Source organism: Plecotus auritus (assembly GCF_963455305.1).
Source record: "Plecotus auritus genome assembly, chromosome: 3".
NCBI lineage: Eukaryota > Metazoa > Chordata > Mammalia > Chiroptera > Vespertilionidae > Plecotus > Plecotus auritus.
The window spans coordinates 220,402,166-220,416,508 of record NC_137772.1 but is presented as its reverse complement, the minus strand read 5'-3'; the positions used below and the strand labels follow the sequence as shown (position 1 = coordinate 220,416,508).

The following is a 14,343-nucleotide window of genomic DNA, read 5'->3' as shown; positions in this document are numbered from 1 at the left end:
ATTTAAACAAATGTAAGCTACCCATCCACTTAAGAAAGATTAATAGAAACAACTAAGAGAATTATTTTCCAACCCCCCTTATTCCAATTCAGGCAACGGGGGCCTCTCCCAGCCGCTCCAGGACCCACCCACCCACCCTGAACAAGATGCCCTTCCACGGCAGGGAGCGCTCGTGCACACCTCCACTCACTCAGATCAGGCCCACGTAGACCCACCAATTCCCCTAGCGCGCTCGTCTTTGGGATGCGGGAGGAAGCAAGTCCCTGAAGAAAACCTGCACAGACATGGAAAAATGTGCAAACTCCACAAAGGAGTGGCCTCGCTGGGAATTTTTTTTCATCAACTTTTTAACAAAATGATGCTACAAAACATATTATTCAGGCTCTGCTGTACCCTTATATTGTTTCATTCAACCCTTGTTCACTCACTTCCTCATGCATCATGTATGCATTCTACAGTCTTTTCACTGCAAAGACCATTGATCCCACGTGCTGCCTCTTTTCTCAGGTGCTCCCGGGGCGCCTGGCCTGATTCTGGATGTAACCCAGAATTCTAGAACTGCAGAGGAGTTCTTGGACAACAGCTGCCTCATTCTGCAGAGGAGAAGGTGGTCAGCAGCCACCTAAGGTCAAGGCCATACTGGAAAGAGAAACCCCATTTTGAGCTTGTAGTCCAGGGTATGAGGAAGCCAGAGAGAGACGCTGTGAAAGGAAGCCGAGACCACCAGAGGCTGGTCTATGTGGCGAGGAACCTGTTCTTAGCTTTGGGGTCTGAAGACCAGGGTTCCAGCCCCAGCTGTTCACTGCCTCTGCCCAAATTCTTACACCCTGGGCATGTCCACCAGGATGTCTCATAAGCACCTCAACCTCATGTGTAACCTCAGTTCTCTACCCACCTGCATAGGCCTCCTATTCCAAACCTGCTCCACCCACCCCATCTCAGTGTGGCTCCACTATTCTCCAGCTTCGCATGCAGAGGTCTGGGCATCTCCCTCCCCACCACTCCCACTTGACCAATGCCAAGTCCTGTCCTCTGTAACATCCCAAGTTGCTCTTGAATTCCCTGCCCCTCCCCATGCCTGCTGCCCCACTGTGCGAGCCACCTCCACTGCCAATGGACTACTCTAGACAAGTGTCTCAGCCTCTCCATGGACCGGCCTCTGCATTGTCTCTACACGGGCTGCCTTTGGTCCCTAGAGGAACAGAGATGGGCAAAAACCCTGGGTGAGTCTGGAGGCTGCACCAGCTCTACCACAAAGTAGCCATGCAGATCCACACGACCTTTCTGTCGCTATAACCTGTGACTGATATCTCAGGTGGCAGACAGCTAATAATAATAACCTTCATTCCCTAATCACACCCTAAAGCCAGGTGCAGTGCTAGTACTTTATGTAACTTAACCAACAGAACAACCCTGAGGCTGGCACTACCCCCTTATTTTATTTTTTAAAATATATTTTTATTGATTTCAGAGAGGAAGGGAGAGGGATAGAGATAGAAACATCAATGATGAGAGAGAATCATTGATTGGCTGCCTCCTGCACGCCCCCAACCGGGGACCGGACCCGCAATCAGGGCATGTGCCCTTGACCGGAATCAAACCTGGGACCCTTCAGTCCTCAGGCTGACGCTCTATCCACTGAGCCAAACCAGCTAGGGCAACTACCCCCATTTTATAGATGAGGAAAGTGAGGCATTGAGAAGCTACATAACTTGGCCCCGGATTACACAGCTACTATGTGGAGTCGGCATTCAAACCCAGGTCTGACCAAGCCCAAGCCCACACTCTGCTGGTGCGGGAACTTTAGGGCGCTGGGAGCACCCAGAGCTCCCCATTCCTTGATTGACAATACCCTCACTCCTTTCATGCATGGGAGGGTTATGAACTTACTTCCTCCACTCCGGGCAGCAAGAATAAAAACCCTGCGAGTTGGCTGCAGCTGCGGAATGCCCTGCATTCCTAGCCCAGTAAGTACCAGGCGGAGTTCAGCTGTGCCTGTCCCCTCACAAGGGCTGCTGGCTGGCCAGCACTGCCTCTGGACCTGAACCAAGCCACTGGGGAATGGCCCCAACTGGGCACGTACACAGTGTCCGTGACCTTGGGCTTCTGAAATGGCCCATTTCCCAGCAAGGTGAGAGGAGTGCTGAGAGGCTGTCAGCACACCTTGACCTGGCATAATTTCCACAATGGGGACAGGAGACTCTGACATGAACTAGGAGACTCTGGCGTTGAATTCAAAGCGTTAACCCTGGATCCAAAAAAACCCAAAAACAACAAAAAACAAACAAACAAACAAAGCGTTAACCCTGGGGCTGCTCAGGTGTATCTGAATGCCTGTGAGCCACCATTGCTAAATGTCAGGACCGGAACGGGGGACAGGAGAAGAGATGGTGCTGGATAGGCCATCCTTTAGGCCAGGGAACCAGGGAGGAAGGCACTGTCGGGGGTGAGGAGGCCTGGCTGGCAATGGCTGGCAATCAAAATGCTTGGCAGGATCCCAACTCTGCACTGTTAGGATCCAGTAAGGTAAGAAATGAAGGGCTTGGAAAGCTACCAAGAGCACGATGAATGTTTGGACTTATTACTTATTCAGAGAGGCTGCTTGTGTTTTTCCTTCCTTTGGGAGGTGGGGCCGAGTTGTAGGATGGGTCCGAGACAGTGCAGGCTTTAGAACGGCGCTGACCCCGTTTGATCCTGGCTCTTCAGCTCTGGGAACCTGGACCAAGCTCTGTAACCTGCCTGGTGAAGAATGGCTTTCCCTCAGTCAGGCTCAGTGGCAGTCCTTACAGCCATCTACAGGGCCCTACATATGACAGTGTCACCTCACCCTCCCTTCTCCTTTGCTCACTCTGCTCCAAATGACCTTTTCACTACCTTCTCTCAACACACTAATTGTGGGCCTTTGCACTCTGTGTCCCTGGGTATATGCAACTTCAGGTATCTGCCCCAAAGACACCCATCAATGTGTTGTTTTCAGACTATCCTATTCCAAATGGTAATTTCTGCCCTTGATTTTTCTCTGGAACATGTATCCCCATCCAACACACAAAATGTGGTTTATCACCTGTCTCCACCCATTAAAATTTAAACCCACGAGGACAGAGATTTTGTTTTTTTAAATCCTCAAGGAAGATGTGTTTTCTTTGTTGATTTTAGAGAAAGTATGGTGGCAGGGGTTTGGGGGAGGTGAGAGGAGAGAGAAACATCAATACGAGAAACGATCAGTTGCCTCCCACACTGACCAAAGCTTTTTTTTTTTAATTTAAAAATTTTTAAACGTCGTTGGTTTTTAGGGATTTTGTCTTGTATGCACTTCCACTTCCCCCTTGCCTAGCAGTGCCTTGCGGGCTCACCTGGAGGAAAAGGATCCAACCTCTGCATAAAATCCTGAAGCGTGCCTGACACACAGTAGATTCCTAGGGCTGCTCTAACCAATTACATGAACTTGGTGGCTTAAAACAGGAACGTACTCTCACATCCTGGAGGCCAAAGTCCCAAACCAAGGTGTCAGCTCTCAGGAAGAACCCTTCCTTGCCTCTCCCCGCTTTGGTGGTTGCAGGCTGCATAACTCCAATCTCTGCCTGGCTGCAGGTAGCCTTCTCCTTGTGTCTCTCTGTGTGTCTTATAATGGCATTTGCCGGTGGACGGAGGGGCCACCTGGCTTGTCTAGGACAATCTTATCTTGAGAGCCTTAACTTACACGTGTGAAGACCGTTTCTAAATGACACGTTGACAGGATAGGATCTAGAATATCTTTTTGGGGACCAGCATTCAACCCACTATAGTATTCAATAGTAATTATCACATGAATGGGTTTCCGGGGGGAAGAATCAGAAGACCTGGCCAGCAGAAGACAGCAGAAAAATGTAGTCATTCGGAGCCAACTCTTGCTTTTTATATAACTATGTGAGCTTGATCAAGTCACTTAACTCCCTGAGTCTGTTTCCTCACCAATAAAATGGGGCAACTACACATAAACCTGAGCTGTAAGGTTAAGCAATGTACATGGATTCCTCTTAGCAGTTCCTGGCAGTAGGAGGTTTTCAGTGGCACTTCTGCCAACTTGCATGCTGAGAGGATTCTTGTGAGGTCCAAGAAGATATTGAAAGTGAAAATGTCCTATAAACTGTGTGGTACTTTATAAATACAGGGATTAAATAATTCAATTTAAACACTAATAACTGCCCAGCCAGCATGGCTCAGTGGTTGAGCATTGACCTATGAACCAGGAGGTAACAGTTCGATTCCCCCCGGTCAGGGCACATGCCTGGGTTGCAGGTTCAATCCCCAGTGGGTCTCTCATCATTGATGTTTCTCTCTCTCTCTTCCTCACCCTTCCTCTCTGACATCAATAAAAACGTATTTTTTTTTTTTTAAAGAATAGACTTAAAAAACAAACACACCAATAACTGATGCATCAAGACACATGGGAAATTACCTATTGTTGCCCTCATCCACAAATGCTCCCCAACAATAATGAGATGACAAATCGGGCTCCAAAGGAAGATCCTTTACTGAGACCTACTGAAAACATTTCAGTCCTTGACAAATTAACTGCATCTCAGTTGACAGGCTGATGACTGAGCTAGGTAAAAGCTCCACAGTGGCAAGAACACTCCCCACTGACGACGACATCAAAATAACTTCATGACTAATGCGAGTGCGCATGTACTCAGGGTCTCTGGCCCATCTTCTTCAGAGTTCGATTGAGCTAGAAGAAAAAAAAAAGGAATGTAAGCCTTGTCCTATGGCGTGCGTGATCACCAGGTCAAACACTTCCAGGCCGGCCCTCTGAAGTCAGGGAGGGGGGACTCTGATGTGAGTGGGGGCAGCTACTCTGTGTAAAGGCCCAGATAGATCCTCCACAGGACACTCACAGGACCTCTCACAGTTCTTTCACATTGTTCTTCTCCTTGACCTTCACACTCAGCAAACACACACCTTCCCTACACTGTTCTGCCCATTTTATACACAGGAAAGGGATTCAGTGGCTAGACTTGCCAGGGCTGTGTTACTACCCTGCAGGAGCTGGTGGCATGGACCACAGCAGAACAGTGACCTCTGCTGGAGGACTCAAAGCACCAGGACAAAAAGAGACCCAATACCCTAGTAGTGTTTGGCCTGACCCACAAGACCTCTCCCAGGGCAAGACATGGAATGCACCAAGTCTGTCAAAACAGAGCTGCTCCCGGTCCTTTGCCTGCGGAACTGGCCAGACCTGTCTAAGTTGCAGAATAACTGCCAAATGGGGAAGGATGGGTGAGAGCAGGCAGTGAATCCACCCATATTAGGAAATACTAGGGAGGGAGACAAGGCTTGCTGGCCATCCGCAGAGGGAGATCTTGGAAAGAGATGCTCCAGAGAAGGCTGACACAGCAACTCCTACAGGCCCAACCCACTCCCCAAACCCTAAGCAGCTAGCCAGTCTAGCTCAGAAACTTAAAGGGTTAGTTTGGGGCTTTCTTGAAAAGAAAAAAGAAAAAGACTAAAACTCCCACCCAGTACCTAACTTCTGTCCCCAGCCCAGACACCTCTCACCTCCTCAAATTTATGAATCTGCCGGATGAAAAAGTCCCCATAGCGCCTGGCAACTTTGGTGTCTGCAATGTGGATCATGTCCTGTGGGAAAAGCAAAGTCCGATAAAAGCAGTGCGGTGGAGCCACTTACATACTTGCAGATAATCACAATGCTAATTGCTAGATAAACCCAGAAAGTGCTTTTCCAGTTAATAGCAGCTCTTGGTAGATGACTGATTTTTATTTTCTTCTTGCTAACTCATTATTTTTATTTTGTAGTCTTTTACAATGAACAAGAATCTTTTGGCAATTAAGAACATTTAAAACAGCATTTCATTCTCATACATGGGTTGCAAATTAGCCCAGATTTTACATTTTGTTCTTAAGCTCAAAATATTTTGTTGACCACCACTTTACCTGTAAGTTCCTACATAATCCACCTTGACCCAAGAACTTTCTGAATCTTTGACAGGATTTTTTTCAAGTCAGGGATGAGAAAAAGTACCCCCACCCATCCCAAAAGCAGTATTTTGCCAAAGACAAACCTGAACCAGGAAGAGAAACAATAAAAACAAAACATGCAGTTAAAACCTTTTCCATTCGGGATTGACTCATATTATAGTTAATTTAACCTAAATATAATTTCATAGCAAAATCGACTCATATTATAGTTAATTTAACCTAAATATAATTTCATAGCAAAATCTTATCAATTATAACCAAGCTGCTAATTCTTGGGAGAAGTGTTTTATTGAAGACTATCCAGATATTTGGGACTACTTCATCGAGTCACTAAGATATTACACAGGTATGCAGCAGGTTACTGATACTGCCAAAGAATGTGTTATGTAAGCCACTGGGAATAAACTGAGAAAAGAACTTTAGGTAGTTGATGTGACACCACAAGGGACCAACAATTTTGATTTTTAAAAGCATGATTTAAAACACATTGAAACAGTAACAACAACAACAACAACAACAAAAAAGAAGAAGAAAACACATTGAAAAACTTTCTAGTACTGATGTGTTTTTTCTTCTGGTGAGTCTGTTCACGTCAAGGACAGCTGAATTCTGACAAACACCAAGTCTTCCGAAAGCCGTAAACTCTAAATGAGAGGATTATATTTGACGAGATGAGCTTTCAAAAACAAACTACTCAGTCCAGCCGGTGTGGCTCAGTGGCTGAGCATTGACTTATGAACCAGGAGGTCACAGGCTGGATCGTACAGAAGGCAGCTGATCGATGATTCTCACTCATCACTGATGTTTCCATCTCTCTCTCCCTCTCCCTTCTACTCTGAAATCAATAAATATATTTTTTTAAAAAACACATTAAAAAAAAAAAGCACTCTCTATCCAAACCGATCTGGCAACCAGGTATATACACAAGAGAATATGTTCACACAAAAACGTGTATGCAAATATTCATAACAGTGTTATCCACAATAGACAAAAAGTTAAAACTCAATTATTCATCAAATAATTAACAAAATGTGATTCAGCCATAAAAAGGAAAAAAATATTGATACATGCTACAACCTGGACGAAACTTAAAAATATGCTCAATGAAAGAAGCCAAACACAAAATCACATGTTTTATGATTCCCTTTATATGAACTATTATGAATAGACAAATCCAGAGACAGAAAGCAGATTACTGGTTTACCAGAGATTAGGTGAATTGGGAATGACTGCAGGGAGTTTCTTTTTGGAGGTAATGGAAATATTGTGGAATTAGTGAAGATGGTTACACAACATTGTGAATATATTAAGTCATCTAGAACACTGTCAAAAAATTAACGATGTTTAGATCAACACACTTTCTTAAAACAACTAAAAATGCAGAATAAATTAAATCTCCTTAAAGCATCAAAGAGTTGAGAAGAGAATGAAGAACTATTCCTTAAGCAAAGCATAGAAGCCCCATCTGTGCTGAGGGCATTTGCTAATCCTAGAAAATTTGGACAGAGGAGATAAACCAAGGCCAGGGCCAGTCTAACAGAAGACCCTCCTTATAATGCTGGGATCCTAAAGGGCTCCATCCTCAACCTAAAAATAAACCAGAAGAGACCTGCCATCCCACTCCAAGAGTGGAGAGGTGAATAAGGAAAGAAAAACGACCCATCCCTGAGACATTAGAAACACAAGGTGATTCCTCTGATAATCTGCAGCCTAAGCTTGCCGCCTGGTTGATCCAAAAAACCACAGTCCTGTAAGCTCAGTCTATGTTGGTCCCAGACCAGTAACATCTCTAGGCAACTTTTAAGAGGAAAAAACAACCTCTAGAGAAGTGAATACTCCCCTAGCCTTCAAAGAATGTCAACAAGTAGTTTTTCAAGGTCAAATGAACCCTCTATAGTAAAAAATACTCAAGCACAGAAGGACACATTGCACCATGAGCAAGAATTACAGAAAGCAAGAAACAGAGCTGAAGAGATTAATTAGGGATAAATGATCAGTCAAAACAAAATTATCCAGAGTAAAAGAAACAAAAAGTTGGAAGAAGGGTTTAAGAGACATGGAGAACAGAGTGAGGTCTGCATACATAAATAGACCGAGAGAGAGCGAGCGAGAGAGAGAGAGAGAGAGAGAGAGAGAGCGCAAAAACAAAAAAAGAAAAATAAAGAACATTTTCTTAACTTGTGAGTGTATACATATGGGGGAAGCAAAGGGGGAAGTGATATTTTATAGAAAAAACAATTCTAGGAATCTAGCATATTTTAAGTCTGGGGAAAAAAACTCACTTAAGAAAACAAAACAAATTACTTCTTTAAAAAGCCTCACTAGGACATTAAAATGTCCAACTTGAACTTAAAATCCCAACAGGGAAAACCAATACTGTTCCTCAACCCTCCTCTCCTCCAGAGAAGAAACCAACGCTATATTGATTGTGCATACACAAGCGTAAGTAAGGCTTAAAAACCCAAAACCAAAAATGTAAATGGACCATTGACAGCTACCCCATAAAGCCATATGTGCACTTTTTGCAATAGCCAAAACCACCCAAATATCCATTAGCAGCAAGAATGAAAAAAAAAAAAAAAAAAAAAAAGGCAGTCAACAATTAAGGTAGATATTGAATAGAGCGATGAACATGAATGAACTATTGCTACACACAACACTGGATGTGATTCTTCAAATGTAACGTTGAACAGAAGAGGCTAGACACAAAAAGAGCACATACTGGCGCTAGCCAATCTGGCTCAGTGGATAGAACGTTGGCCAGTGGACTGAAGGGTCCTAGGTTCAATTCTGGCAAGGGCACATACCTCGGATGCAGGCTCAATCCCTGGCCCTGCAATCTCTGGTAAGGGTGCGTACGAGAGGCAACCAATCAATGTGTCTCTCACATGGATGTTTCTGTCTATCCTCCTCCTTTCCACTCTCTCTAAAAACCAATGGAAAAATATCCTCTAGTGAGGATTAACAACAACAAAAAAAAGGAGCACATACACTGTAATCTATCTATATAAAACCCTAATTTGCAAATAGACTGAACAGCAGAACAACTGGTTGCTATGACGTGCGCTGACCACTAGGGGGCGCACATAGAACATGGCGGGTATCGGCCACGGCAGGATGGTGGAGCAGGTGAGCGGGGGCGCCAGACCAAGGCGGGGTGCTGGTTGCTGTCATTGGGGAGAGCTTCTGGTGGTTACTGAAAATTCTTTGCTCCCGCAATCCTGCCCAGATCCCGCACGGCACTCGTACCCGCTGCCGGCGCCGGCCCCAATCACTCGGTGCCATCAGTGGGTACAAGCTGCGGCTGCCAGACCGGATCGCCCCTCAGGGCTTCTCCACCTCCCCCTGCTCCTGAGGGGGGATCGGGGCCGGCAGCCTCTGCCGGCCCAAATCATTCCACACCGTCAGTGGGTGCGAGCGGGGCCGGTGCCGTTGGCGCATGGGAGCAGTGGCAGCAGGAGTGGGGCTACTGGCAGACAAGGGACCAGGAGCCATGGTGGGAGGGGCTGGTTGGGGATGTGGAGGATGGGCCAAGACCCGCCCCTGTGCCCCCTGCAGCCCCATCCACAGTTCCTTTCGAGGTGCACGAATTCGTGCACTGAGCCCCTAGTTCCAATATAAGAAGTTCAGGCTCCCTCAGCCTAAAATGCTCTTTAATAAAATATTTGCTTGGCTCATTTCCTCACCTCCTTCAAGTCTTAACTTCATTTTCACTTTCTCTACAAAGCTTATCCTGAGCACCTTATTTAATATTGCAACTGTGCCTTTTTTTTTTAAGAATTTACTTCTTGCCCTGGCTGGTTTGGCTTAGTGGATAGAGCGCTGGCCTACGGACTAAAGGGTCCCAGGTTCAATTCCAGTCAAGGGCACATGCCTGGGTTGCGGGCTCGATCCCCAGTAGAGGGCATGCAGGAGGCATCCAATCAATGATTCTTTCTCATCACTGATGTTTCTATCTCTCTCTCCCTCTCCTTTCCTCTCTGAAATCAATAAAAATATATTTAAAAAAAAAAAGAATTTACTTCTCTCCTCCCCTCCCCCATTTATTTATTGATTTTAGACACAGGAAAGACAGCGAGAGAGAAACATCAATTTGTTGTTCCACTCATTTATGCATTCATTGGTTGATTCTTGTATGTGCTCTGACCAGGGATGGAACCCACAACCTTGGCGTATTGGGACAATGATCTAACCAACTGAGCTACCCAGCCAGGCTGTATGTAACCCATGCTTTCCACCACCACTACCCTGACTCCATAGCTCTTGGCAACTTCTAACCTAATTTTTTGCTTAATCACCTTTACTGTCTATTCTTTAAAATTAGAACGTTAGCAAAAGTGCAGAAATCTTTGTTGATTTTGTTCACCAATGTATCCCAAATGCCCAGAACAGTGACTGGAAGACAGTGGGAGCTTAATAAATATTTATTGCTAATGCATGAACAGAAAGTGCCCCAGAGAACCTAGCCCAAGGGGCAACCATACCTTATCGATGTAGAAGTCAACCTCAGAGGCTGACTGAAATTCGCCGTCTAGGGCAGAGATGCCGCTGGTCCACACCAGGTTCTTCATTTTGTGCTTGAAGACAAGAAGCTGGATGCGGAACTCCTGCTCTGTGAGGTCGAGGAAGCCGGCCAGCTTGGCCACAGGCATAGTGGTGTAGAGCTTGAGGAAGCTCCGAATGGTTGAGAGCTGGGCCTGCTGCTGCACTTCATCAGAAAACACCTTCAGCTGCTGCAAGAAGGGTTCCTTGTGGTAGTTGGGGTGCACATTGTCATAGTTGGGAACTACAGGAGACAGGAATTTGGGGCAGGAATAGCTGAAAAGCTCCTCGTAGACCTGTGGGTCACCCTTCTGCATGCGTAGCATCTTATCCCCGTATTTCTCCCGCAGCTGGAGGTGAATGCTCTCATCGATACGCATAGGATACATGGTGAGGGCGATGGCCAGCAGCGCATGCATCTGCTCATTCTGCTTATTGATCTGGGGGTGGAGGGTGAGATTGGAGTAGGGTCAAAAGAAATGGACTTTCTGAGTCCCCACCATTCTCCCCAGCACACTTCACAGATCCTTGACTTCCCCCTTTGTCTTGCACCACTCAGTTAACTTTCCCAATGTCTTCCCAAGCCTTCTTCTAGCTCTATTCAATTCCGGCCTACTTTCGGGTCCTCCTTAGTTGTCTCCTGGATTCTTTCCTGGTAACTCTCAGTCTCTCCAGTCTGCCATACTCATCACTAGCAGGTCAAGCCTCCCACACCAGTTATGATCAATTCACCCAGAAACCTTTGATGGTACCTTAATGCCTATGGAACAAAGACTAAATACTTCAGCTGGGTGATGAAGGTTACCCCAGAATCTGAACACCCAGTATGGCTACTTTCAGCTCTCTAGCCAACACGGTTTACTGTGCTGCTACACCACCATACACTCCCAAGTCTCCATAGCTTTGCTCTGCCTAAAAGCTCCTTCCAATTCTATACATGTCCTTGGACCCATCTACCCCCATGGCAAACTGCTTGAGCACAATACCCTCATCATCTAACTCATTTTTAAACACCCACAGCCCAGAGAACACTCAGCAAATTGCTGCTGAGTAAATAAGTGTAGGCACTGATGGGAATCAACTGGGGTTAAAAGGCACTGTCCTTATCGAAGTGTTCATGATCTGAGTTAACAGACATAACAAAAAACTCCTAGAGTAGGCCAGCCATAAAGAAATCATTGTGCTGAAAAAGTATACTAAAATAGCAAAAGTTTGGATGGCATTTACCAAAAACAGTCAGAAGCCCCCTTACCATCTCATACTTGTATGTCGTCCTCTGGAACATGCTCTTGGTCCTCTGGATGTAAAGGAGGATGTTGGCAAAGACCCGGATGGCATCCTGGTAGCGACGCATCATCAGATATGCAAAACCAACATAATAGTACGTGGTGACCTGGCACTCGGGCACACGGGAGTACATGCTCTGTGGAAAGAAATGGAAGAAGCACCCATGAGGCCCAAAACCAACTCATCCCAGATAGGATCTGAAAGTTAATGGGGCCTAGTGTCAGCTGGAGTCAGAGGCTGTGAGCATTATATCTACCACTCACCGATTAGTTATGTGACCTGAGGCCTCCATTTTCTTAGCTGTAACAAAGGGACTGGTCTCAGCTCTAAACACTCTACACCTCAGTCGTGTCTTCTTCCTTGCTTTCTACTCCTTGCTTTTGTAAATAAGCTCCATGAAGGAACAGATAGAAGACAGGCACATAAGTTAAACCAAAAGGCATCGATTTTTATGTGGCTAGGCAAAACAATCACAATTAATCATATTACTGTTTATACCACCTTAGAACTAAGTCTTTTGTTAATTAAGGCCAGTGAAACTTGAATAGTAAATACCTGCCATTATCATTCTGTTTTGGAAACAGAATCAAAAGACGACTGAGTATTGTAAGTAAACACCAAGAGAAACCACCTTGTCCAGGTTCAGGTTTTCGTTGCAGTGGTTTCCTGGTTCTTTTCACCTGGCCTAGGGAAGTGGGTCCTCTTTCACCTCCCTTGTATTCGCCCTAACAGATGCAGACAGGCCGAGGAAACAATTAATTACCTTCTTGTTCAGTTCGATATTCTCCAGCACCTTGATGGCCTGGTAGTAATCCCCTAGCAGGGAGTGCAGACGCAGAAGCCCCACCAGGCTGAAGTAGCCAAGCATCTTGTAGAGGGAGTGCCGTCCATACTCCCCGGCCACACTCTCGGGGTCACCTGAGAGAGACAGACACTAATGCTGTGGCAGAGAGAGGTAAGGAAGGCAGGCTTGAGCCTTGAATGTCACTCAGTAAACTCTTCACTCACTGCCAGCCTCTACAGCTGCCTGCCACAGGGAATAACTCTGCCTTCGAAGGAATACCAGGAAATAGCATGCTTGGCCTTAGGCTAATCTTAAATTTACCTACAGTTGGGTGGAGGGTAGCAGTTCTGTTATTTTCTACTTTTTGGTCCCAACACACCTGAGAATATGAGGTTCCCTCTCACCAAGACCCCCCTTTTAAGGAAGCTCAGAAGGTCAAAGCTGTTTTCTTAATAACACTAAGATGCTATTTGCCTTTGCCACCGAGTTGAAATTTACACCAATGATGCAAAAACAATGCCAGGTAAAACTACTGACAACTTGGCATAAATCAGGCAGTGGCACCAAACTGTACCTAGTAATTGTATTCTTTGCCACCACACAATTGCAGTAAAAAAATAAATAAATAAATAAATAAATAAATATATAGCGGCTTTTCCACAAAACACCATTTTTACTTAAAAAAAAAAATGACAGACACAAAAACTATGGACATTTAGATTTAGGCATTTAGCAGCCGTTTTCTCAAAAATGAATGAAGCCAGCCTGTTACACTTCAATGAAAGCAACTGACAGTATTTGCTGCCAAAGAAAAATCTGAGTTTTTAAGCAAAAATTAGACTTTTATAAAACTTGTATCTTAAAAAAAAACCTTCTATCTGCCACTATGAGCTCAACAACTTCCAAATAAAGGCTTATCTGATGAGGTTGACAGCAAAAATAACAGTGATTTTTTAAAAATTGTATAACCAAAAAAAAAAAAGTCTAACAAAAAGTGTCAACATTTGGAAAGTTTTACAACTCAATGAACCAATATTTTACAAAATCATGCATGTGCAAAAGACCCATTCAAGCTGGAAAAACCAGTGACATTTTTTTTTATCCTCATTTGAGGATATTTTTCCATTGATTTTTTTTTTTTTAGACAGAGTGTAAGGGAGAGGGAAAAAAGAAAGACTGATGTGAGAAAAACGTATCAATTGGTTGCCTCTTGCACAAGCTGGACCGGAGAGGAGCCTGCAACCAAGGTTCATGCCCTTGACCAGAATTGAACTGGGACCCTTCGGTCCAAAGGCTGACCCAGAGCCAAACTGGCTAGGGCAGTGGTCGGCAAACCACGGCTCACAAGCCACATGCGGCTCTTTGGCCCCTTGAGTGTGGCTCTTCCACAAAATACCACGTGCGGGTGCGCACGTACAGTGCGATTGAAACTTCATGGCCCATGCGCAGAAGTCGGTTTTCGGCTCTCAAAAGAAATTTCAATAGTTGTACTGTTGATATTTGGCTCTGTTGACTAATGAGTTTGCCGACCACTGGGCTAGGGCAACGAGTGCATTTTAATGTACCGAAGTAAAAGTTCACTGATACAGTTTCAAATTCCTCACTGCAGCTAACCTGTAAGACACTACTGCTTGTCAAGTTACACTGTGGTATCAAAGAACATCCATACCACCTGAAAAGGCTGTTAAAAACTTCTCCCTTGCCCTAACCCAGTGGTCGGCAAACTCATCAGTCAACAGAGCCAAATATCA

General features: G+C 45.1%; 1 protein-coding gene across 2 annotated transcripts in view; it reads right to left on the bottom strand.

Annotated features, from left to right (window-relative positions):
• Positions 1–4,495: 4,495 nt before the first annotated feature.
• Positions 4,496–14,343, bottom strand: part of EIF3L (eukaryotic translation initiation factor 3 subunit L) — a 29,576-nt gene continuing 19,728 nt past the window's right edge. For both annotated transcript variants that reach the window (XM_080659978.1, XM_080659979.1), the window contains 5 exons: positions 12,572–12,726; positions 11,774–11,944; positions 10,464–10,961; positions 5,539–5,619; positions 4,496–4,711 (listed from right to left, as the gene is read on the bottom strand). In XM_080659978.1, coding sequence (XP_080516104.1) covers positions 4,673–4,711; positions 5,539–5,619; positions 10,464–10,961; positions 11,774–11,944; positions 12,572–12,726 — 944 coding nt within the window. In that variant the 3' untranslated portion in view covers positions 4,496–4,672. The remainder of the gene's footprint in view (positions 4,712–5,538; positions 5,620–10,463; positions 10,962–11,773; positions 11,945–12,571; positions 12,727–14,343) is intronic.